At 40.4% G+C, this 23,396-nt stretch overlaps 1 protein-coding gene across 1 annotated transcript; it reads left to right on the top strand.

The window, feature by feature from the left end:
- Positions 1–23,372, top strand: tlcd2 (TLC domain containing 2). The gene is made up of 4 exons (XM_020639389.3): positions 1–608; positions 1,026–1,108; positions 3,668–3,750; positions 20,095–23,372. Exons 1-4 carry the CDS (start codon positions 430–432, stop codon positions 20,473–20,475), a joined length of 726 nt encoding a protein of 241 aa, XP_020495045.1. The 5' UTR covers positions 1–429; the 3' UTR covers positions 20,476–23,372.
- Positions 23,373–23,396: the final 24 nt, after the last annotated feature.

The following is a 23,396-nucleotide window of genomic DNA, read 5'->3' on the forward strand; positions in this document are numbered from 1 at the left end:
AAGCCGAGAGATGGTTTTACAACAGCTCTGTTTCACAACTGTGAGGTGTTGCCGCTTCGCCCATCTCTCTCCTTCACTGGACATACCCTTGGCCATAGAGCTTTATTTAGGCTATTAGAGGATAGAAAAAAGAAAGGAAAAAAAAACATCACAAACATTTAACCAGTGTCAGTGGGAAATCATTAGACAGAGACAACAACCGTCAGAGAAACACGCCTTTCCTCGCGTTTCACAACTCTCTGAACGCCGAGTGCGCAGACATGATTGGAAATACACCGGCATGTTAACGTGACTGTCGCTCAGAAGTCCAAAGCCATCCGTGCGTCTCAGGCCACCGTCACGCCGTTTCTGCGTTTACGCCGCTCACATCTGGGGACCGTCGTGGTCTGGGAAAATCTTTTTTTAACAACAAAGCCCGATAGTTCAGTCATGGAGTTGAGTTCAGTGGTGTTAACGACTGGGGGCTCCGTCGGATTCTTCAGACTTGTCAACGCGGGGGTCGGGAGGCTCCCCATACCCGAAACCGCCCGCAGGAACGCATGGAAATGGAGAAATATCGCTACATCGTTTGTGCACAGTTTTATCACTGCAATATGGGCAGTGCTTTGGTAAGTTAAACCACACACAATCAGGTGGCCTAGATACAGTTTTGAATTTGATTTATTCATGAAAAAGGATGTGATCGGGAATGATGTGATTTGTTTAGTGGGGGTTACACTTTAATGGTTTTATTGTTGGACGCGCTTCTTTGCCGCGGTTTATTCTGAATGTCATTAAATATTGACTTCATGTCATCTTGCTTTGACTTTGCTATTCAGTGATGGTTTTGCCCTTCTGTTGTTCCTCATCATCCACCACTATTCATCACATCATTTGAAAGAAACTTTATTAAACTGCGACCTGTAGCCTATTTGAAAGTTTCAGTTTTCTGGATGGATTATGAAGATGCCAGTGTAAAAAAAAATCATTTTTGAAAGAAAAGACGTTTAAACTACTTAATCAGAATATGTGTTTTTATTTTTCAGCTTTTTCCGTCACCCACAGATGGCAGAGGATTTGATAGAAACCTACTCCATGTTTTCTCATGCTTTGGTGTCGTTTTCCATTGGTGAGTAGCCCCTCACAACTTCTACAGTGCTGGATATCTAAATGTGTTCTAGTCTGAATGGGAGGATGCTGGTGTTTGTGCAGGGGAAGGGCCAGAGAGATTGCACCCAAAGGGGCTGGAGGGAAAGTGAGGAAATTATCTTTTCTATCCCAGCTAAGCTCATTTTCACTCAAGGTGTCAGGGCAGAAACATATATATTTATATTAAATTAAATGTAAATGAGATTTTGCATATTTTCCCACATGGTTTCCCTGTAAATATTTTTTTAGTTCATTAAATGCTACTGGGAATCCATAATGCGGGCTACCAAGAAATCATTATCTTCTCTTCCTACACCAAATCAGAGAGTTACGTAAATGAGATTGTTCCTAATTGTATTAAGTATTTTTCAAATCTTAAAGTGCATGCAAACCCACATTCTCAAAATAGCACCTCACCCTGTTTTCACTTTTTCTCATTAATCCCCAAAACTATTCCGTGGCAACTAGTGGCACGCGAGCCATCATGAATACACACATTTATTGGATGTCTGCCGTGCAACAAGTGCTTCCTCGGGATTCCCAGGATGTCTGACATTCTTTCAGGAAGCCCTGCCCTGGAAGCTGGCAGAGCAAGGAGCAGTGTCAGAATGTGAAGATCAATGAAGGGCATTATTATCAGCTCCAGGCACCAGGCGTAACCCCGCTCAGTCACGTGCCATCACCAAGACGGCAACTACGCAAAAAAGTCAGTAAATTTATGCAAGACATCCATATCAGATGCCACTGGTAACAGAACAGGGAGTGTTTCTCGACAAAAACAAAAGGAGGGCTTCTCTAACCCTCCCACCAGAAAGTGGTGTGATTCTGAGGCCTCAGAAAGTGTATGGAGGACTTTTGTACATTCAGTCATGAATGAAACCCCAACACAGTTTCGGCAGAAGGCTGTTCAACATGAGTCTGGTTCTGCTCGAGGTTTCTGCCTCTTAAAGCCCGGTTTCTCTTGCCCCTGTAACTTTGCTAAATGTTCCTTAGTGCTTGTGGTGGATTAATCTTGGGTCTTTGTGAATAATAATATCATAATAATATAATATAACAAAGAACACGGTTTAGACCTGTTCTTCTTGTAAAGTGTCTCAACATAACATCTGTTATAAATTGGTGCTATACCAATAAAGATTGATTGATTAGTGAATCTCCGTTTGTTGATTGAGAGCTTGTGCAATGCTGACTAAAGCATCATGCAGGAAAGTTTAACTATAGTTGATATTTTGTTGTAGCCCAAGTTTTGTGCCTTGATTATACTGCAATTATTTTTCATATTGCTATAGAAACCCAATTTATCTTCTCTTCACTCTAGTGATGTATCAACCAAAAAATAGAAACCAAGTATCCAACATTTAAAAAGTAATAGTAAATACGTCTCCACGGCCCCATTTTGAGGATATAAAGAATGAATCCCATCTGTTCCCGTAAAGTCAAGTTAACACAAGCTGCAGGAACGAATATTACTTTTGAGATGTTTACATGCTGCAGTTTCTTGACAGTCGAGGTGTCTTTATCCAGTTTCTCTTATTTAAGTGTTTCATTTGGCATGTATCACCCTGACACTTCTTTGCTTGACAAATCGGTTTAACCACTTTTATTTAAACAAACCAAATTGATCTCACGCTACATCATCTTGAATAGGCCTATATAAAATATATACATTTTACTATGGGGGATAAGAAACCCCAGTTTTTCTTCCTATTTAAGCTATTTTTGGCAGCAAATGTCAAATCAAGCAGCGTCACACATGTGTCACCAAAATTGACACAAATTCCTCACAGTTGCTTTAAGCAATAACTCTTCTAAAAAAAGCAATATTAGTATTCATTCTCTTAGTCACTCATTCTTACTTCCACCTTGTTGGTTTTTGACACAGAAATTTAGGCCTTACCAAATTATTTACTATAAAAACACAAGAGCAAGGTAAGAGACGTCTGTCAATAAGCACTTTTGTTTTACAAGTCTCATTTCCAGTTGGCTTTTTCAGACAAACCAGACCCAAATTCAACCTGTTGTCCAAACTGTTTTTCTAAATTAAAACAGTATGAACTCTTAAAGAGAGCAAAAATACGAATAAACCATTTTTCTCAAAGGCAATCTTTTAATAGTTATTCATTCTGCGGCCTGTATCTAGTCCATTTGCTTCTTGTCTAACCCAAAGCCGTCTCCACATCATCAGAAAGGTCTTGGTGTCAGATTTCTTGCATAATGAGTTTAATTCCACCCCCCGGCCCCCATCTTCAACTCTTCATTATTTTTCCAACATTCGTAATAGCTGTCACCATGGTTACAGCTGGTGGAGGGGAAGGGGTGGGGTTGGTGGATATGAATAGCCCCTCTCCAAGACGCATCTTGGTTTGCATTGCTGTCGCCATGGAAGCAGGCCCCCCCTGCTCCCCCCCCCCCCCCCCAACATGCTCGATACGCTCAAAGCTTCTGTTGTCAAAAGAATCTGTTGGGATACAGGTTGATTAATGTATAAATGAACTTAAAGGTGTCTATAGCATCAGCTAAATGCTGTTTATCTCCACAGGTTACTTCATCTATGACTTCTTTGACATGGTACTCAACCAGAAGCTGAGTGTGTCCTGGGAGCTTCTCCTTCATCACATGGTGGTAGGTCTTTTCAAAGATTATTGTCCCAAAAAGCTCAGGTCCAAGAGTGTGGTTTTCTTGTTTTTGAAGACTGTAAGCGATAGTAGGTCATCAAGTCGTGCACCCATATCACACCTGTTAGAGGCAAAGACACCACCAAGCCAAAATACCCATCTTTCTTGTCTAGTGACAAAGTGAGAGAGGAACAAAGAGACAATCATTCCAGTGTGACAGCCCCCCCCCCCCCAATCCCAAACACACACACCCAAAAAAAGCAACCAAAAAAAGCTTGTTTCATGCCTTGAGCAAGTTGAACCTCACCCTGCTTTGTCAGTCTATTGCAATCCACTTAACCACAGTAATGTTTCCCATCAGAACCGGCCGTCTTCATGACACGGTGACGCTCAGCAGGTTGGCCCGATGAGAGAAAAATTCACGAGGCCAGAACAGGTCTGATCAGTTAATCGCTCACACATTCCTTCTTTCAAACACTAGAAAACATAAAATGACAACAACTGGAAACATAGAACCACATTCAGATTGGACATTTTCCCTCTCAGCTTCCGGCTTTCTGGCCTACATCCAACACAGTGTTTATGATGTGTATCTCACTCTGTTGCCAAGCGCTCCTCTTGATATTGTTGTTTATTGCTCACCTTATGAAAGCTGTTACATGATTCAAATGTGTGTCAGCGTGTTAGGGTTCACACGTTTTCAGTTCATTTGGAAACATTATAAGAAGAATATTCTAAAATGCCTGGATAAATTTAGACATCAGTGTATAAATGAAAAAAAAAAGCCAGCTCCAATGTCATAAGGAGTAACATCCATTCCTGATAAATATGACCTAAAAAGCAACATCTTGGTGTTTGAAGTTTATTCTCTGTCAGATATTTTCTTTGATATTTATTTTTGAAGAAACCCCAAAAAGCCACTTTAAACGCCTTTTCAGACACAGAGGGTTTTCACACTTTCATGGAGGCTGAAAATGTGTCAAGAACCTGGCAAAAGTTTTTAGTAACTGGCACCCATTTGTACTGGTTTTCATAGCCCAATGGTTTCATTGTGAGATATGGCATTTATTTATTTCATTTTTCATTTATTTTAATGAAAGTGTTTGAAAATCGACCCTCTGCTGTCCTGGAGGATCTGGCTTCCCCTCTTCTTTTAAATTGTTGTGTATGTCGTGGCTTTTCTTGGCAAACTTTCCAAATTACAGTTGATTGACTTTGAATACAGTTTCTCAAATAAAACATTGGTCGTCTTGACTGAAAGCTAGATTATGTTTTGGTTATAGATTTTTTTTAGTCACATGTTATTGCCTCCCTTCTCATGATGTTTCTGATCGCCTTGGAATGAACTCAGGTATTCCTGGTGATGATTGTGTTTGCCTGCGACATGCATGAGCTCATTGTTTCTTAACAAGGTTAAAGTCACAGCTTACTACCAGGCCAGGTGAGAGTCAGTGTTTTTAGTGTTTGCAAATGTAAGGGAAAGGGTTCTTTCAGGTCTTGTTATGAACATGTGTTATAAATGTTCTGCTCATCTGAAGTAACAGGAGTTTTCTCAGTAGGTTCAGAATTGGACTATGCAGAATCTGGCTGGTCATACAGTCAGGAGGAGCAGACTGAACTTTGTTTACTCTATGTTGGCAGCTCACTGATTTAGTCTTTGCTATCACAAAGCAAATTTATCTACGGTTCTCTGGAAATGTGACGTGACTATTCAAAGAATGCAAAATGAAAATGTTTTTCATTAAACAACTTGGGAATATGACTGCAGGATTTGATTTAAAGCTGTTCTAAGTTTAACGTGCAGTTGTTTTACACTTGTTTTTAGAGTGTAATCTACAATTAATTTTTGTCAATGTCACTCCAGCAGGGTTTTGCTGATACTGAAGTGACTGATAATTTACTACGCTAGTATTTGATATGGATAATTGATTTTTTCTTCCAATTATGTTTTTTGTCCTCTTTGTAGCCTATACTGTCTCCTGTAGTCTTTGTCTCCTCAAATCCACATATTTATTCTTATAGCTGTTTGTATTTAATTTAACTTTGCTGTGGGTTTCTCCTTTGATACAAGCACACAGAGAAAAAGACGGAGCAGTAACAGGGAGTTTTGTTAATCCCTGTTGTAGCCGTCTAGGAGGAATTATAAAGGCAAACATTCCATCGAAAGTTTTTTTTTTTTTCCTTCTTATTGACTGGAGTGGAGATTAGCAGCTTCTTATTTCTGTCTGAGAAACATTTGGGCCCTGCCACAATTTACTCACAGCTGAAGAGATCATGTAGTGTTAAATGACATTTGTAGCTTCAGCCATTGTTTTTTCAGTTTGCACGGTTAATGAAAAACCAGGTTTTATTTGCTGTTCTCATAAAAAAAAAAAAAAGAAAGAAAAAATCCTCACCCCCATTCCTAGTTTGCCCATGACTTTTGGAAAAAGTGAGCCTGAATAAAAAATATGAGCCACAAGAGAAGGATTGCCAAGCAGTGGCAGAAGCACAGATGATTTTTCCATGGAGAATGAAAAGCAGTATGTCCAATGCTCCCTTTAGAAGGTTTGTACGATTACGCACAGCAGAAACACCAAGTGGATCCATTCACTGTCTTTGTGAGCTCACATGGATTTGAAACTCCACCGCATGTCTGCTGTTTTCTTCCTTAAATCGCTCTCATCCCTCTCTCATTAGGGATAATTCAGTTATCTTTGAGAGGAGTGCAGGCTGACGCTCCTGAAGTCGATCAGGGTTACAGGTTAATCTGCTTTTTGAGGAGACGTGCTGTTTCCAATCACATCTGCCCTTCCCTTTCTGCCTCCAATCAATACATCTAAATGATTCCCCCCAGTTTGACACTATGGATCTTTGTTGTGTAACATCTCATCGTCACTGATCATACTCTTAACAGGACAGGTCCAGAGGGGTGGCCGGCGGTGACGTGGCCTTCTGTAAAAATTTGTTTGGCCACATCCAAATATCCTATATGCTTGGCTGTTTGCCTTCTTTAAGTTAAACATCAACTTTCTACGTGCATCAACAGTATCGTTTAAGCTGTAACTATAGCGTTTATTATCAACTTGGTCCTCTTTATGTGTAATTAAATCAATCAAACGGATAGCGTTGTGCATGTTCTATCTGCGGACATGTTGTCCTGTTAATTCCACGTGTATAATATCAACTAGTGTGTAGTTATCTTCAGGTGTATCTAACAAAACAAAGGCACTCCTGGATGCGTTCAAGTTGCTTGTCCGACCTGTTGCTGCCTGGCAATAGGAACACGCTTAACTCGGTTGTGACATCAAACCCAGCTTCGAGATTCGAGTTCTGAGGTACATGGAACGCACCATTTATCTGCATTTTGATGTGGTTCATTTCCTTTTAGAGTCTTCAAAGAAGATGCATGTTAACACGGATTTTATGAGATCCTGGGGAAGTAATTGATTGCCCAACTGCCTTTGAAAATCAGCCCTTTGGTTGCAAACACTGTTGAATATAGAACTGTTGCTCATCATATTAGTCTCATTGGTCAGTGACTTAAGATGTGTTTCTTCCCTGAAAACAGATGAACTCATGCTGGGTTTCCCTTGATGAGCGCTTTTTGTTTACACAATCTAAGATCAGTTTACAGATGGTAAGAGAGATTCAAATCCGATATCTTGTTTTGAAACTTTTACGAACTTTTAAATTGTTCCGTGACGCTGAGGACATTTTCAAAGCTAAATCCACTTCTCAGCATGGATGTCAACATTAAAATTTCAACATTCACTCTTATCTCTAAACTTTACATTGCTGATCAACTGTAAAGTGTAGTCCTAACATGCTTTGTTTTTATGGTTGTGTTAGATGAAAGATGAAGTGGGCCTGTTTACAACTAAACGCAGTACTGTACAGCTATACTATTTTAAGAACAAATGTTCTTCCATCTTCTGCCGGAGGATGGTAAACAATATCTCACTAATCATAAAGTGTTAATTTGTCTGGTGGATTTCAGTTTATCACTGGAACAGCACGCGCTCTGTTTGTTATTCTCCTTACAACCTGCAAATCCTCTTAAGTGCTCATGCTTGGATTTTCCATGTTTTCAAATTCAACCTCAGTCTGTTTCTCTCTCTTGAGGTTCAAGAGGGAGGTTCATATGCAGACCTCAGATATGAATGGAACTTGTCTCTGTTTACCAGGCATGAAAATAGATATTTGTGGGAGCAGTGTGATGCAGTGTAACAGGGACTGTCACTTTTGGAAGCAGGAATGTACTGTATCTGGTTGTTGGCCAAGTTGTCACTGGGGTGACGCCACATTCCATTGGAATGTTTATCATGGTTCTTGACACCTTCAATTCTGTGTAACCTGATTATCCTGCACTGTGTCGCGCTTCTGTCCTTCACAAGTTTTCTGCCTACTCTAGTCCCTTGCTTTTTAAGGACATTGGTATGCCAAGCAGCCTGGTCTGAAGGAAGTAAAGGATGATAAAAAGAGCAGCAACTTTTCTCATCCTTAAATCCTTGTTTTAAAGTCTCCATTGTTACCCTGTTTATACTAACAGCTGGTCTATTTCCTGATAGATATGCAGCCTCCTTCAGTGTTGTTTTTTATGCATCCACAATGACATTTACAAGCATGTTTGTCACATTCCCTGGTTAATACTTCCTTGGGTTGTGTTTGTATGCTTTGTACTTAGTTGATTTAGTATAAATCTATGGTATGTTTTTGTTTTTGCTAGCCAGCCCACAGATATATTCCTAGCTATCCACAATCCGTGGGCTGTGCCACTCCTCCTATTTTTTTTTTTTACCCTCACACTGGTGTGAAAAACCACATGGAACTGGGTTACTTTTAAAAAAATCTGAAGTGTCGACAGCTTGTTTGCTGAATGAGCTGCTGGAACCCCAGTGGGTTTTGTGGTGGATTTTGTGGAACATGATGCAGTGCAGAATCCAGGGACGGACTGGGGCTAAAAAAAGGCCCTGGACTTTTTCCAAAATGTAGGCCCGCAGCAGCCCATATGCGATTTCGTGTTTAAATAACCACTTGCCAGCGTTTCAAGATACCACAAGCCTACTAGACTGAAGATATTCACGGATAATAACATTTCACAATCAACGATCATTTCTGAGGTGTTTATTTATAACAAAACTACAATAAAACAAAAGTATTTCATAACACTGTCAAAGAAGGTGGTCTCCCTGTCATCTTTTGAGCTGCAACTATCTTCAGCCTGAATTAAATGATTTCAAAAATATATATACAGCATGGTGTTAGGCAATATACATAGCCAGTTGAGTATAACATCAGATGCTTAAGAATTACCCTTAAATAACCTATTCAATATTTCGTCAATATCATAACCTACCCTTTAATAAATTAAACTGTCCAAGTATGAGGACAATGGCTGTGCCGAGGCTACTTTTAATTAGGCTCTGTCATTTTTGAGAAAATGGGACAAAACACAGTGTTAGTGTGTGTGAGAGAGAGAGAGAGAGACTACGACTAGGCCTACGTTCCCTCCCCAAAACGCAAAAGTATTTTTTTTTGTCATCTTCCCATTTTTCTTGCATATCAGAAGTGACACTGGAAATGAATGAAATAATTGCGGACTACCCAAAAATATGGTGTTATTTTATTATTTTCCATAGTGCGTTATTGATTCGTTTGTGATATTTCACGCATAAACGTTGTCTGCCCCACACACGTCAGCTTAGACTGCCCTGAATCGTGGTGAAAACTCGACGTTCATAGCAACATAACCCAAATAAATAGGTTTGCCTATTATAGCCTACTTTTGTACTGCTTCTGCAACTTACCAGCACCTCTCGCTCTTCTTCGGTCGTCTGTTCCTGCACTACCGGGGGGATGCTCTGTCTCAACCTCTTCCTGACCGTCCTCTTCCTTGGCCGTCCTCCGCAGTCTTGCGTGGCTCAATAGGCCTACTAAATAGCTCAGTAACCTTTTTACAATTTGATGCCTCCGCCTCTAATGATTTGGCCCTCTTCTCTTTCGATTTCTCCCAGCCACCTTTCTCCTTACGCTTTCTACCTGACATTTTCTTTCCCTCTTCTTTGTGTTTTTTTTTTGTTTGTTTCAAGTTTGGTGTCTTTTCCTCATGTAATAAATTATCATATTGGCGCCCTCTGTTGTTTTGACGTTAATATCGCTGATCATTTTTTTCTTTTCTGATGAGCAACATAGGCCACATTAAAGGGACGGCCGTTCTGGACTTTGACAGAACGTCCCCTTGGTCAGTCCGCCCCTGGCAGAATCTCTACACACTTTATGGTAATGGTGGCCAATCAAATTGAAGGCACTGTGTTGCCAAATGGAAGAGAGGAATGTCAGTTTTTTTTTTTAAAAATTGGCGGGAAAAGATAGGGATGCAGGTGTGTGTGTCTCAGCAGTGTCATCTTTTTAGACAGTTAACACTAGGAGGGTCGCCCTATCCTGTGTTTATTCAGACAGCAGGACAAACATCTGGTCTCAACATGAACCTCAGCTGATCCCAAGAGAGAGGGAGACACACACACACACACACACACACACACACACACACACACACACACACACACACACACACACACACACACACACACACACACACACACACACAGCCTCATGTTGGAAAAAAAACAACCTCCAGCTTCCTGAGAGGGTGTCTGCAAATGTGTGCACCCCCTCAAAACATTTCTTCGCTATAGCTCCACTTCATATATCACACACACTGCCTTGTTCTCAACCCCCTCTTTCCCTGTATGGCGCCAAAACATCTCCCCCATCCCCCCCTAATACGCCCACTCTTAGCTGATTGCACCGCCCCTTCACGTAGCTACAGACCAATGAGAGCCTCCATGCTCCTGTAGTCTTATATCTTGTTTTTCTGATGTTTTCCCTCATGGCATGGCTTTCTGACATAGAGGAATTTCCTTGTTCACTCACATCTAAAGCAAAGGCAAGAAAAAGCAAAACCAGATTGTTGGATACAGGTGCTGATATGAAGTAGTAGAAGCCTGAGGATCGCTTTGGTTGTATAGAAGCAGACACAATGTAGTTACAATCTGTAAAAGTATAATATTTAGGCTCTAGAGTCATTACTCTTGCGTAACATTTCAAAACGTATTTCACTATGTCTTTTGGAGAACGTGAAACCTTCCATTATGCATACTATTTTGAGATACAAATGTCTCAACGTACATACAGCATACTGTACATTTTGAACCGTGTGTTGAAAAGTAGACAGTATGTTCATCTCATCACAGAGTGTATCAGAGCTAAGGAACTCTAAGCTATCTAAGTTATCAGTGTGGAATAATAAGCTTTACAGTTGCAGGTGCAATCCATCGAAACCAGAGCAGGCGAGTGAAGTGAGACTTTCACACACACACACACACACACACACACACACACACACACACACACACACACACACACACACACACACACACACACACACACACACACACAGTCACACACACACAGTCACACACACACACAGTCACTCACACACAGTCACACACACACAGTCACACACACACAGTCACTCACACACAGTCACTCACACACACACACACACACACACACACACACACACACACACACACACACACACACACACACACACACACTCACACACTTTGGAATATTTTCCAAAGAGGCCAGAGGCTGGAAGAGCAGAGTGTCCTAAAGAAAGAGGTGGCATTTGTTTGCATAACAAGGAGGAATGCTGTTTGAAGGCAGCAGGTTTAGATATCAGAGGGAGTTGACACTTGTTACTTGTCATCGATGAAAAAACAGGGTGGGGCAAAGAAGAAACTGTGAATTTGTTCTCCCTGAGTGCCACACCTAATAACCAATATGCAGAGCATTAAAACAGATAGAGAAACTACATGGCTGAGATCCAGCTTCTGTGGGAATACCAGAGTGCCTGCGTATGATCCCTAAAGCAGCGTGGGTGGGAGTGCAAGCATTAGAGAGTGCAGCATCGGAACAACCTCACGCTGAACATTTGTAGTGAATGGAGTTAACCATTTCAGTGTCTTCCTTTATATTGTGTCACAGAAAACCTGCAATATCTCCTGTTGTTAGAGGTTTTCTTTGTTCCTGTCACCCCCTAGAATCTCTGCCTGGGATCGTGCTGTGACTTCAAAGTATTTAATCCAATTCAGGCTGCAAAGTTCAGAATCAGAATTTCATTGTTAGCACGCGGTAAGCATTCAACACATCCACAAAATAATTCATTTTATTGCAAGAAATAGGAGAAATATATAATGTTAAAAAGCTAATACTTTTTGGATTTCATTTTTGATTCAGGGGAGGAGGGGGGGGGGGGGGGGGGGGCATGTTGCAAACTAGGATATTGTGTAAAACATTAAGAACAGCAGATAGACATGAAAACTGTGAGTTGTAGCAAATATGCTAATTTGATTTTGTTTATTTATAGCACTTAATACCAATAGCACAATATGGAACACTGTTGTTGTACATCACTTAATTTTCTCATATCATGTGGGCCTTATATGTTATATATATTATATTGCTGCTCAATGTCATATATATATATATAAGTTAAATATGTTTTTATCCAGCAGCTGGTTAGCTTAGCTTAGCATAGCTCTCACGGAGGAAAGAGGAAAACTGGAAGCCTATAGCTCTGTTCACTTTCAGATGTACAATCTTCTTCAAGAGTTTACTAATTAACACGCTATATCTTGTTTTATTGCACAGAACTGAAGCGTGGGATTAAAATGTTTTAACTGGCTGCTATCTGTGGCTTTTGTTTAACATGAGAAGGGTCCAATCTTGATATCCAGCTTCCAGCAAAGAGAGTCATCAAGCTTCTCCCACAAATTTATGACCATCAATTGCATGACTTAGTGGTTCCTGGTCTTTATGAGCGTCAGGATGAAATTTAAAAGCCATTATTGGCTTATACCCTTAGCCGCTCAGAAAGGGAGGCTAAGGCTGAGTCATACAGTGAGTGCACTTAAGATGCACACCTCTGTTCCTCCCGTCACACCCAGTGCGTGAGTACCTCGAGTGACCACGAGTCACGCAACCACACCTTTAGCAGACATTGAGCCTCTCCCTGATGTGAGAAGTGGAAAAAGGCTCATTCTCAGTCTGTACTGGGTCTGAAAAAGCAGACATACTTATAATCCAAAATAATTGTGTTTGGCACATCCGGTGAAAATCTGTACAGATGTTTGTGACAGCAAGGAAAGAGTGCTGTGCTGCTGTCAGCTGATGGGACTTAATGCAGGTCGCATGATAATAGTTAGAACCATCACCCCTTGATTGTGCGTGTGTGTGTGTGTGTGTGCGTGCGTGTGTGGTGTGTGCGCGTGTGATGTTTCCAAGCTACACATCCTTGCATCCACTTTTTCACTGTTATAAGGAAGGCCGTCCCCCCTCCTCATCACACCACTGCTGCTCTGCCTATGACCAGATGGCTCTGACTCTGTTGAGCTTCCTATTAGTCTCCATATACTTCACTTGGCTGTTTTTATATCCCTTGATGACCATTTTTAAGGAAACACTGCCTGTGAAACAATGTTTTCTTGGGATACATACCAGTCTTCTTTGTGCTTATGGCAGAAAAGTATGTGTGTGTTCTGTGTGGACATGTGAAGCAGTTAATAAAGAACAAATTAATTCATTGCTGTTTTCCACTCTGCTACAGTAAAAAGGAAATTGTCCTTGAAGCCATATTTTTCCATTCAAGAAGATAGAGCAAGCAAAGTACACTACACACCCCCTTCACATATTTTTTAATGTGCCCGCCTTCTTTTTTAAGAATTAGAATTCTTTTCTTTTTTTCTTTTTTTTTAAACTAATATTTTCAGAAGTTTTGGAGCCAAATAAAACAAGTCCAGAGTACTCTCACCTTTTCATCTATATTCAGTACATGCTCTGGTTCAAAGCAAAATGCTGACTGTGCTGCCATGCCTACACCGTTTTCCGTGTGTCAGATTGCTGAAGGTGAAATATCCTAAATGTTTGTGGTATACTTTTTCAAATTCGTAAACGACTTCACACTGAGAGTCTTTAGTGTTTTCCCTCATTATTTCCTCTAACATGAACGCACATACAGTCACAAGGAAAATATATGGTAAACGTTTGTATTTAACCAAAGAACAAATATATGTGGGGATATGCTTGCATTAAATGTATCTCTTCATCCTGTGCAGTTTTTGAAAATATTGCTGGATCAATCGTGTATGTGTTAGAACATTTCCCATCCAGTTTGGGTCAAAGAATATCTTCCAACAACCTGACCTTTTAACCTCTGCTGCACTGAGACCCTTTTAAAGGATGTATTTTTCATTACTGTCTGTTGTTAGAGCTTGTGCGCTCTGAGATCATGCCACCAACACATACACACGAACTGGTGTGTTTGTCAAGACGCCTGTGAGCTTCCCGGGTTAATAGCCTTCTTCACCCTGTTTCTTTCTCACATGGTACCATTGTCACTCAGCGCTCACTTCACTTTGTCCATTGTTACAAACAGGCTGTGCTGGGGACTGAACTTGAAATTCTCGTCTGTCAGGGCCAGGAAAGAGAGTTATCCGCTGTAGGCAGGGAAACTAGTTTGACGTGGAAATCCTTAATTAACTTGGTGCTAGTGTTGACTATTGACAAGGAGCAAAGGCGAGACATGCTTTATTTAAACTAAACTAGGCTCGCCTGCTGCTTCAGAAGTGTAAGCAGTGTGTGAATATTGTAAAGTAAAATGTATTTTGTTTATGTGTTAAAGTAATTCTGTTGTGAACTGTCTGTGCCATTTCAAACGAATACTGTTTAGGTAAACTGGCCTGTAAGCATCATGTGATTCTAGAGGATTTTGGATGACCTTTGCCTCCCTTCTGGAAATATTTCCATTACAATATGTAGGAACGTGTATACAGGGGTAGTGGGGTCAGCAAAAAACATTCACTAAATGCATATGTTAAATCTCAGGGTGAGACAGGGACTGAAGAATGAACAGGTTATACTACATCCTGCGAATGAGCATCAGTTCAGACTGCAACTGCCTGAAAAGCTGCATGCACAGATGAGGGGATATACCAATTCCTACTTCAACAATGATACACATTCAGACCATTCCCACCCCTATACTAAAGCTGCATTTCAAATATATAATATAGCTCCAGTACCCTTCATATCCTTACATGTACATTTAGACCTTCAATCTCATTTCTTTAAATTATTTTTTTAACTGCAAACAGAACTCGTATATGTACATGGGGTGATGGGTGTTCCTTCTTGTAAAGCTGTGTGTTATTTCATCGAACACTGAGCAGTAAACAAAGCAGGAGCAGAGGTATGTCTGCTCTCTCGTAATAGTCAAACAAACTGACGTGTTCACAGTTGTCTAAAATATTTGCAAGGGGTCTTTGTCGCATTCTTCCCAATGTACAAGATATCAATAATTGACATGTTTGTGCATAGAGTCCTTAATGGCCTAAGAAGGGACTCTGTTGGTCAATCAGCTCTGTTCAGTTTTTCAAGCTCCACCTCTAAGTTACAGATCGGGAGATCACAATAAAACGAGACTGAATCGTTCTGGTTATAGCACCATGACTTTTCCCTAAGTTTTGGGGGAAAAAGGCCAAAATGTGTTTTAAACTGAACTGAAATTGGTCAGCTTACAGCAGTATATGACACAGGTAGCTGTAGTTATACAAAACACAAAGGGATTTTTCATACATGCTGCTAGTGTTTATGTAACTATCTAAAAAAAAATGTTGTTTACCTTTGGAAGTTACGTTGACCGAATAAGCCGCCATTTAGCCTCTCAGGTGTTATCTGTGGAATTCATGTTTGAGGATGAACCTATCCCTTTATCAGTCTTACCTTGCCCTGGTATTTCTGTCAGTTTGACCTCTGATTAATGATTACCTAGTGGCTCACTGTCTATCCATACCTACCATCTTAAAAACAAACTTTATCAAGTCAACTTTTTGGATGACCAGTGTGAGCGATACCGCTTTTTCTTTTCTTCACATACCAGGTTTTTTTTTTTTTTTTTTTTTACAGGTTTCACCTTCTTGATAAACACATTTATATATTTACTCCCAGTGTTCCTTCCCTCCCTGAAAGTGGGACATGAAGGTCCCTAACTGTGGGTGCAGTGAACGTCTAATTGAGCCCACAGGGAGAAAATGTAAGCAACAAACACGGCAACCTCCTTGTTTTCCAGCTCTTTGTTTACATTTTTTACAAGAGCAGGTTAATGTATATATAAGTGCTGTGCAAAGGTTAAACAAAAGTCTTAAACCTTAGTACCACCTTACTTCCCATACCACAAAAACTACATTTTAATAGTAACAAAGAAACACATTGTAATTTGGTATTGAAAGTCAATGAGATCAGATTTGATGTATTGAAAATTGTACCGTGTAATACCATCCTGCCAGAAGGCGCCGGTGTGTGCTGTGACAGATTAGACGTCACACGTGTGTGTTTTTGTCACTCCACTTTAGTTTCTCTTTGGACAGTTGTGTCTGGGCTTCTGTATGTGAAAGCCAAGCTTTAGAGAGCTTATGCATCAAATCCAGCTCAGCTCTGAATCACACTGATCATCAGATACATCGGGGTCTGGTGTGTGTGTGTGTGTGTGTGTGTGTGTGTGTGTGTGTGGGGGGGGGGGGGGGGGGATCTGGTCCCTGTCTGATAGATGACATAAGAACATTTCACACATACATTGCACTCATGAAAATTTCCTTTGATGGTCCAGTTGGGCTGATTGTACGAACACAAACATGTTCACCCAGACTTTCTCCTGAAATGTTCCTGCCAGCTCCCAAGTGACTTTCAGCTAGCTGCTGGGATCTGGTTGGCTGCTGAGCCATATGGGGTCATGTCACCTGATGTCAGTGCTCCATATCATTAGGTGTCTTTGAAAAGATAAAGATTTACAGAGGTGAAGCTGTTTGTGACACATGGCAACTTTATTGTTTGTTACATATCCTTGTTATTGACCTGTGAACCGTGGTGCTATTTCTGTTTATACAAAGATAAGCTGACGAAAGACTACATAGAACAGAACCTGTCCAAACGTCATAAAAGACATATAACCACCATAAAACTAGGTACATATGCAGCAGGAACTAAAGAATATCCATTTACAATGAAGAAAGCTCAGGAAGTAAGAGTGTCCCAATGTGATGGTGCTCTTATTAGAGTCAACCTTTTTTATACACCCAGTTTGTGCTACTTTTTTGTCATCATCTTGTCATTTGGTTGTGTAAGGGTTAAGTCCATGCTCTATTGTGTGCATGCATGCGTGCGTGTGTGTGTGTGTTTGCATGTGTGTGTGTACTTACAGAAGTTAATCTGCATGTGGTCTTGTTTCTAAGAAGTCAGGGTTAGAGATAAGGGGTCCAAGAAATGTGGGTTTCTTTTTTTTCTGCTTTGGGTCCAAACCAACATGAACATGAATGTGTGAACATGAACATGAACACACACACACACACACACACACACACACATATACACACACACACACACACCACACACACGTGTGTTGCTTTACATGTAGGTTGAGGTTGTAAACAGAAAGGAGCATGCATGTGCCCATCGTTTTTCACTTTGACTTTCACTAGTTTGAGGGAAAGTAGCTTTTAAAAAATGTGATCCTGTTTTGTTTCAGAAGAAGGAATACTCAGTGTGAGACTGCTGTAGTTTAGTTTTATTCGTTAGCTTGGTATTTGGCTTGCTGGTTATGGGAAGAATCTAACATGGAGCACTTTTTTTTTTAAACCCAAAGCAGGGATTCTGGTTCTCACACATTTTTTTCCTCAAAAAACAACAAAAAAAGTGCTTATTGGTTTATTTTTTTGTAAAAATAAAAATAAAATCAAGCAGTTGCCTGCCTCCTAACGCTACAGTCAGCTTAATGGATTTATTTTAGCCAAGTGCAGGAATATTTACCCTTTCAAATGATAGGGTTATTAAAGCTTTTGGTCACAAAACACAGAGTTCAGCTTGACACCGATTAGTTGAATTATTTTTATCTTGCCTGACTCAGCGACTTTGATAACAGGGTGTCATGACAAACCTTTCAGACTCACCACCTGTATCACCTCATACGAGCACCTGTCCTCCTCGTACCACAGAGGAATCTCACAGGAGACCGACTGACCAACAGTGTGATCTCACAGACCTGCTGGTTTGTGTGGCTTCGTTTTGAACTGAAAAGCCCTGTGTCCTGTTGACGTTACTGTTTCCCCTCCAAACACATGGGCTACGATTAGGCCAGCCGTTCGTGTTGCTAAACGCGGTGCTTTCACTGTCATCATTTTAATTGTTCATAAGCATTGTTGGTCATCTCTGTCATTGTAACCTGACAGCAAGTGAAGAGCTTGAACTGATGTGGATGAGTCAGAATCGCCAAATCACACATGAATATGAAAGACTGGTGGGTGATGAAATCAGACTTGGTTTTCAACACCTTAAACTCAAATTTCTACTCCGTGTGTAAGGAAAAAAAAAAAAAAATCAATTGAACAAGCTTTTAAAATGCTCCCTCATCTCTACACCTATTCCACATTTTGTACAGTCGCCGCCAAGACTAATGAGACAGGAAGGAAGTGAGATGTGTCCAGAGAAGAACACCTTGTGATCTTGAAACCTTTTTAAAAGCCAGCACCATATCCATTAAAGAGGACACGTAATGTGAAGGCCAGTTCAGGACTCTCCTCACATGGCCTCATGCCTGACCTGCTACAGAGCATCACATGACTGCTGTTAGACAGGGCATCCTGTGACCTCAGAAACACAAGATGCTTCTCCAGCCGGAGCCAAGGCTGATGTTAAGGGCCATTCTCTCTTGGTTGTGTATCTCATGACCTGCACTAACTAGCCAATGACTTTGCTTGCTTTTGGATAAGTCTCTATTGGCAACGATCTTCTCGTCCCTAACCCATCCTCTCTAGATTTATAATCACAGCAGCTAAAGTGGCACCAAATCTGAAACTAAAGTACAATGTGTCTGAACACAGTTTGTCCTCCTGCTAGACTCCGAGTGTGCTCTGAGTGTGAATGAAGCTGGTGATTGTGGTGGTGTGTGAGGTTGTGCCAGCTCCTGTGGAGAGGTTGGCTGAACAGCCTGTTTTGGTATAAACACACTTCTGTGTCATCCACATTTTTACACCTCATCACACAGCTGTTGTGAATATGTAAGACAGCCGATTTCACCTCTGTCACAACCTGTCAGACACTGTAGTGCTGTGTAATGTCAGTACACGGGATGTGTTGAGTTGCCTGTTTTAACAGTTTCAGACCGGTTTGGAGACGTGTTGCTGCCCCCTTGTGGGGATCCTCTGTTGGTTACCAAACACACTTTCATAAGCTTGGCTCAGAGGTCATAAGTCACAATGGAGGTGTCCTTGCATGTGGTAATAGATCCCAAGGCGGAAGTGAGAGAACAAATACAACTGGTTATGGGCAATGAAATAAAGTGGAACTATGTTGTTTACACATTGCAAAAAGAATAATAATTATATTTACTGCTATTCTCTTAGTTTAAACATATTTTAAGTAATTGTATCACCTGGTACTGTTGTACTTTTTTCATTTCCCCCATTTTATTCAAATCAACAACTCCCATCTTTACAATGAAAGTATATCTGTTTATAGATGATCTGTATTCAAGTGAAAACTGTAGAAACATATCAATTCATACGTTTCAGCTTCAAAACAGCAGACTGGTGCGTCTCTGCATGATATGTTTGTATGGGGGAGAGTTCATCTACTCCGCTATCTTTTAACAAAGATCAAGTGTCAATGATCTGCTGATTCTAGACTTTAGCGTTGGCCGATAGCAAGCACCCCTCCAATACCAAATTGGAAATCTGTTGCCGTTGATTAATATTAAGCTCTCTAGCACCAAAGTGTTCTTATTTATAGTCAATAATCAGTTTTGAGGGGTTTCTAAGATATGTAATTGTCCCGCTGCATTGACTGGTATACTTGCCAAAACCCAATAAAATAAGATGTGAAGCTTTCCATTTTTTTTTTATAGTGCCAAATCACAACAAAAGTAATACCACACTACTATAAGACACTTGGCACGCAGAGCAGGTCTCTACAGAACTTAAAAATAGAAACCCAAAATTAATTCACTATGAGCAGCACTTTGCAACAGTGGCAAGGAAAAACGTCCTTTTAACTGACAGAAACCTTGATCAGAACCAGACACACTGGTGAGCAGCCATCTGCTGTAGCCAGATGTGAGGCAGTATCTGATACCTACACTGTTATCTGTAAAGGAACAACTCCATTCATACATGCTCTCAGTTACACATCTTAGATAGTGTTGTTATTTGATCCGCCAAATCCATCCTAACTCTGCTCCTCTTTGTCTCCTCCGTAGGTAATCACCTGTTTCGGCCTCTCCGTGCTGTCCTGCCGCTACGTGGGCTTTGCCGTGGTGGCCCTGCTGGTGGAGATAAACTCTGTGTTCCTCCACCTCAGGCAAATGCTGCGCATGGCCAGCATGGCCGCCGGCACGCTTTACCGAGTCAACAGCATGATCAACCTTGGCACGTATGTGGTGTTCCGCATCAACACGCTGGCCTGGATGACCCGCTGGCTGGTGCTCAACAGGGACAAGGTACCTTTGCTGGCCTACTCGCTGGGCAGCGTGGGCTTAGCCATCATGACGGCGATGAATATCGTCCTGTTTTATCGCCTACTCAAGAGCGACTTCTTGAAGAGCAGCGCCCGGGAGACAAGGAAAGAGAAGGAGATGTAAGGACGAGGGGAGGACAGAGCACAAGAAGGACTAAATTCACAAACACTCCTGTCAGTTACTGTACGCTAACGACCCCCGCGGATGTGATTTGGTACTCTCTGCTTGTGTCTGATTTACTCAGATGGAGGGATCTCTCTGTCTGTCAGACTGTACAGGTTCATGCATACCAGGTGTAATCAGATAGCCTTACTTGAACACATATTACACCCTGTCCTTACGCTAACAAGCCACATTTAGTTGTCTTTTTAACTTCTGAACTTGTGTGGAGTCCAATCATCCTTAGGTGCCATTAGTGGATCACTAATGGAAGCTGGAGGATTCTTTGTAAAATCAAAACGCCTAATTGTCCTGCAGGGTGTTTCATCTGGATCAGGTGTACTGTAGCTTACTGAGACGCAGTACAATGAAACCTCCAACATTCATGTACCTCCATAGAAAACATAGGAAACAATTTCTTTATACATCTTGTTATATCATAAGAACAACATTGTATTCATATATATTATATACATATTATACAGTTGTGGATTCTTTACAATAACATCTATTTACCACTGAGTTTAAAAAAAACAGTGGGATCCAAACCTTCTTGTTGTTTAACACTCACACTGCAGAGGTGAATATCTTTAATTTCACACCAAATCACCTCAACTAAAAAACGCCTGCTACCTCAGAAAGCTTGAAACTCTTCTCTGCCTCTTTCTAACAAACTTTGCCTTCGGTTGTTCGGCAGGGTCTTTGACGTTAAAAAAGAAAAAATACAACTATTTGAAGACTGTAATTGTCTGCAGTGGAAGGATATAAAAGTAGAAACCCAATCCTGACTTGACAAAAGGATAGGGTAATGAATGAATATGTGATGAGATTTTACATGGATGACATCATGGAAAACTGTGATATTCAGGGGCTAAACACCTGTTGCCTCTTTTTTGCAATGCCAAATTGTATTTTAACACTTACAGGAAAAAGGATTGATCATACACAGCAGGCTTTACATTAATTATAAGTACTGTATTTATTGTGGGTTCTTTCCTTTAGGTAAGATTGGTCAAAGGCACAAAACATGTCATTGTGCTTGTAGATTTTGGAGGAACAAAACAGATCAATTAGATTCTGAACTGACTTGCTTTTGATTAAATTATTGTGGCAGCAAGACCTCCATTGAGCCAATACTGATGCCATTTGTAGAGAGGCCTGTGCTGGTATATAGTCTGCAGTAGGAGCTTTCAGACTGGAGGATGTTGTTGTTTTCCATTTAGCCTAAAGAGGGCAGCATAGTCCTCAACATCATGACACACATGGACACCAGAGATGTCTTCATTTTGTACCATCTTTAAAGATCTGCACCGCTGCATTCATTTTTGAAGTTTCCAACAATGGCAGATAGGTGCGGGCAACTTTCCGTCTGAGATCTGTGAATACAGCCGACTGTTTCACATTGTTGGCTGTACACTCTTGATGCCTTTCATGGTTATGTTATTGCTTTTTGTGTATATTCGTTGCTGGGGGTTGAGTTTTCTATATTTGTAATTTATTTGTACCTAAAAGAAGTTTTTAATTAAAGCTGAAAGTTAAATGAATTGTTAGAAACAGTTGATTACAGTGGAACTGAATTGATTGTGTAAGTCGTGTTTTATGAAGGGCATTGTGCCACTTTGGGTCTTAATTTTTTTCAAGGTGATATTTTTGATTGTTCATAGTCATCTAAACAGTAAACAGTCCATATTTAGACCCTAAAATAAGGATATGAACATACTGTATTTACTTGCAGTTGATAGAAAGTCGTTATAAACAAAGAATTGCCGGTTGGTGCTTCAACTCAAGGGATACAAACACAGTCTCCAAATTTAAACTCAAGACATCACTGCACTAATGAAGAAGCACTGTTGGTAAAGTTTGGATTATTGTTGTTGTGGCGTATTCCTACATGCCTTTTTTGGTCACGAGTAATAGAGCAGTCGTCAATTTTGATCAGAAATGTAGATTCCTTCTTTCAATTGTTTGACATTGATAGGGCAGCTTAACTCTGTGGTTGTACTGAAGACAACTGGTGACTGTAAGTTCTTTCTGACAAGCAAGAAGCTTATATTTGTGAATGTGTCGTAAACAGCTCTAATGTTTTTGTGATTCTAATGTATGATTTGTCATTTTGTTGCTTTTCAGGAATTGTGGTAAAACTTAGCAGCCAAGTTGAGATTTCTTCCTTATGTTAAAGTCTCAAAGACTGTAAGGAGTCTTAGGCCAAAAACAAACAAGCTACTGTACTGCTCTCTACACTCTGCTTCATCTTCTCTTAGCTACATCTTTTGGTTCGAATTTTAAACTATGTGATTCTCCTAAGCACCACAGGAATATGCTATGATTTTATATCTGTGGGTAGTGGACACAAGGAAAAGATTGTGATTGCAGAGGAAAGCAGAGGTTGTGAACTGGTATTGCAACACTAGCTCATATTCCTCTTCTTACACAGTAAAGGGTGGTGGTTGACTGGATTGGCACTTATCTTTTTTTAATAGCTCCATTATGAGAGGATATCACTTTCCTCTTCTATGATAAACAAACTAATACCAGCTGTACATCCTCTGCTGAAACTCTGTGCTTTGTTAATTTTTAAATTTATTGTTATAATAAAAAAAAAAAAGAGATTATTTACACTGCAGCTTTTTCAGTGACTGAAGTCAACAAGAACAGAAGAGCTGAGGTTGTGGAAGCAAACTCCTCTGCTTTCTCTGGTCAACAGACTGTCACGTTTCACAGACTTTTTGCCTTCATGCCTCAATATGACTTTCTTGTTTTTTTAATGTTCTGGCAGAGATTGTTTTGTAAAAATAACTCAAATTTCTATGTTTATATAATAACATTATTTGTTTAACATGAAAATAAAGATGGAAGTAATACATGTTGTGTTTTTCCTTTTCCAC

The sequence above is a fragment of the Labrus bergylta genome, chromosome 11, assembly GCF_963930695.1.
Source record: "Labrus bergylta chromosome 11, fLabBer1.1, whole genome shotgun sequence".
NCBI lineage: Eukaryota > Metazoa > Chordata > Actinopteri > Labriformes > Labridae > Labrus > Labrus bergylta.

What these genes read in the sequence shown, in the direction of transcription:
- tlcd2 (XM_020639389.3), top strand. Translation starts at nt 430, where the DNA reads ATGGAGTTGAGTTCAGTGGTGTTAACGACTGGGGGCTCCGTCGGATTC. An exon ending in GCAATATGGGCAGTGCTTTG is followed by an intron (nt 609 to 1,025) that starts GTAAGTTAAACC and finishes TTTATTTTTCAG; the next exon opens with CTTTTTCCGTCACCCACAGA. An exon ending in TTTGGTGTCGTTTTCCATTG is followed by an intron (nt 1,109 to 3,667) that starts GTGAGTAGCCCC and finishes TTATCTCCACAG; the next exon opens with GTTACTTCATCTATGACTTC.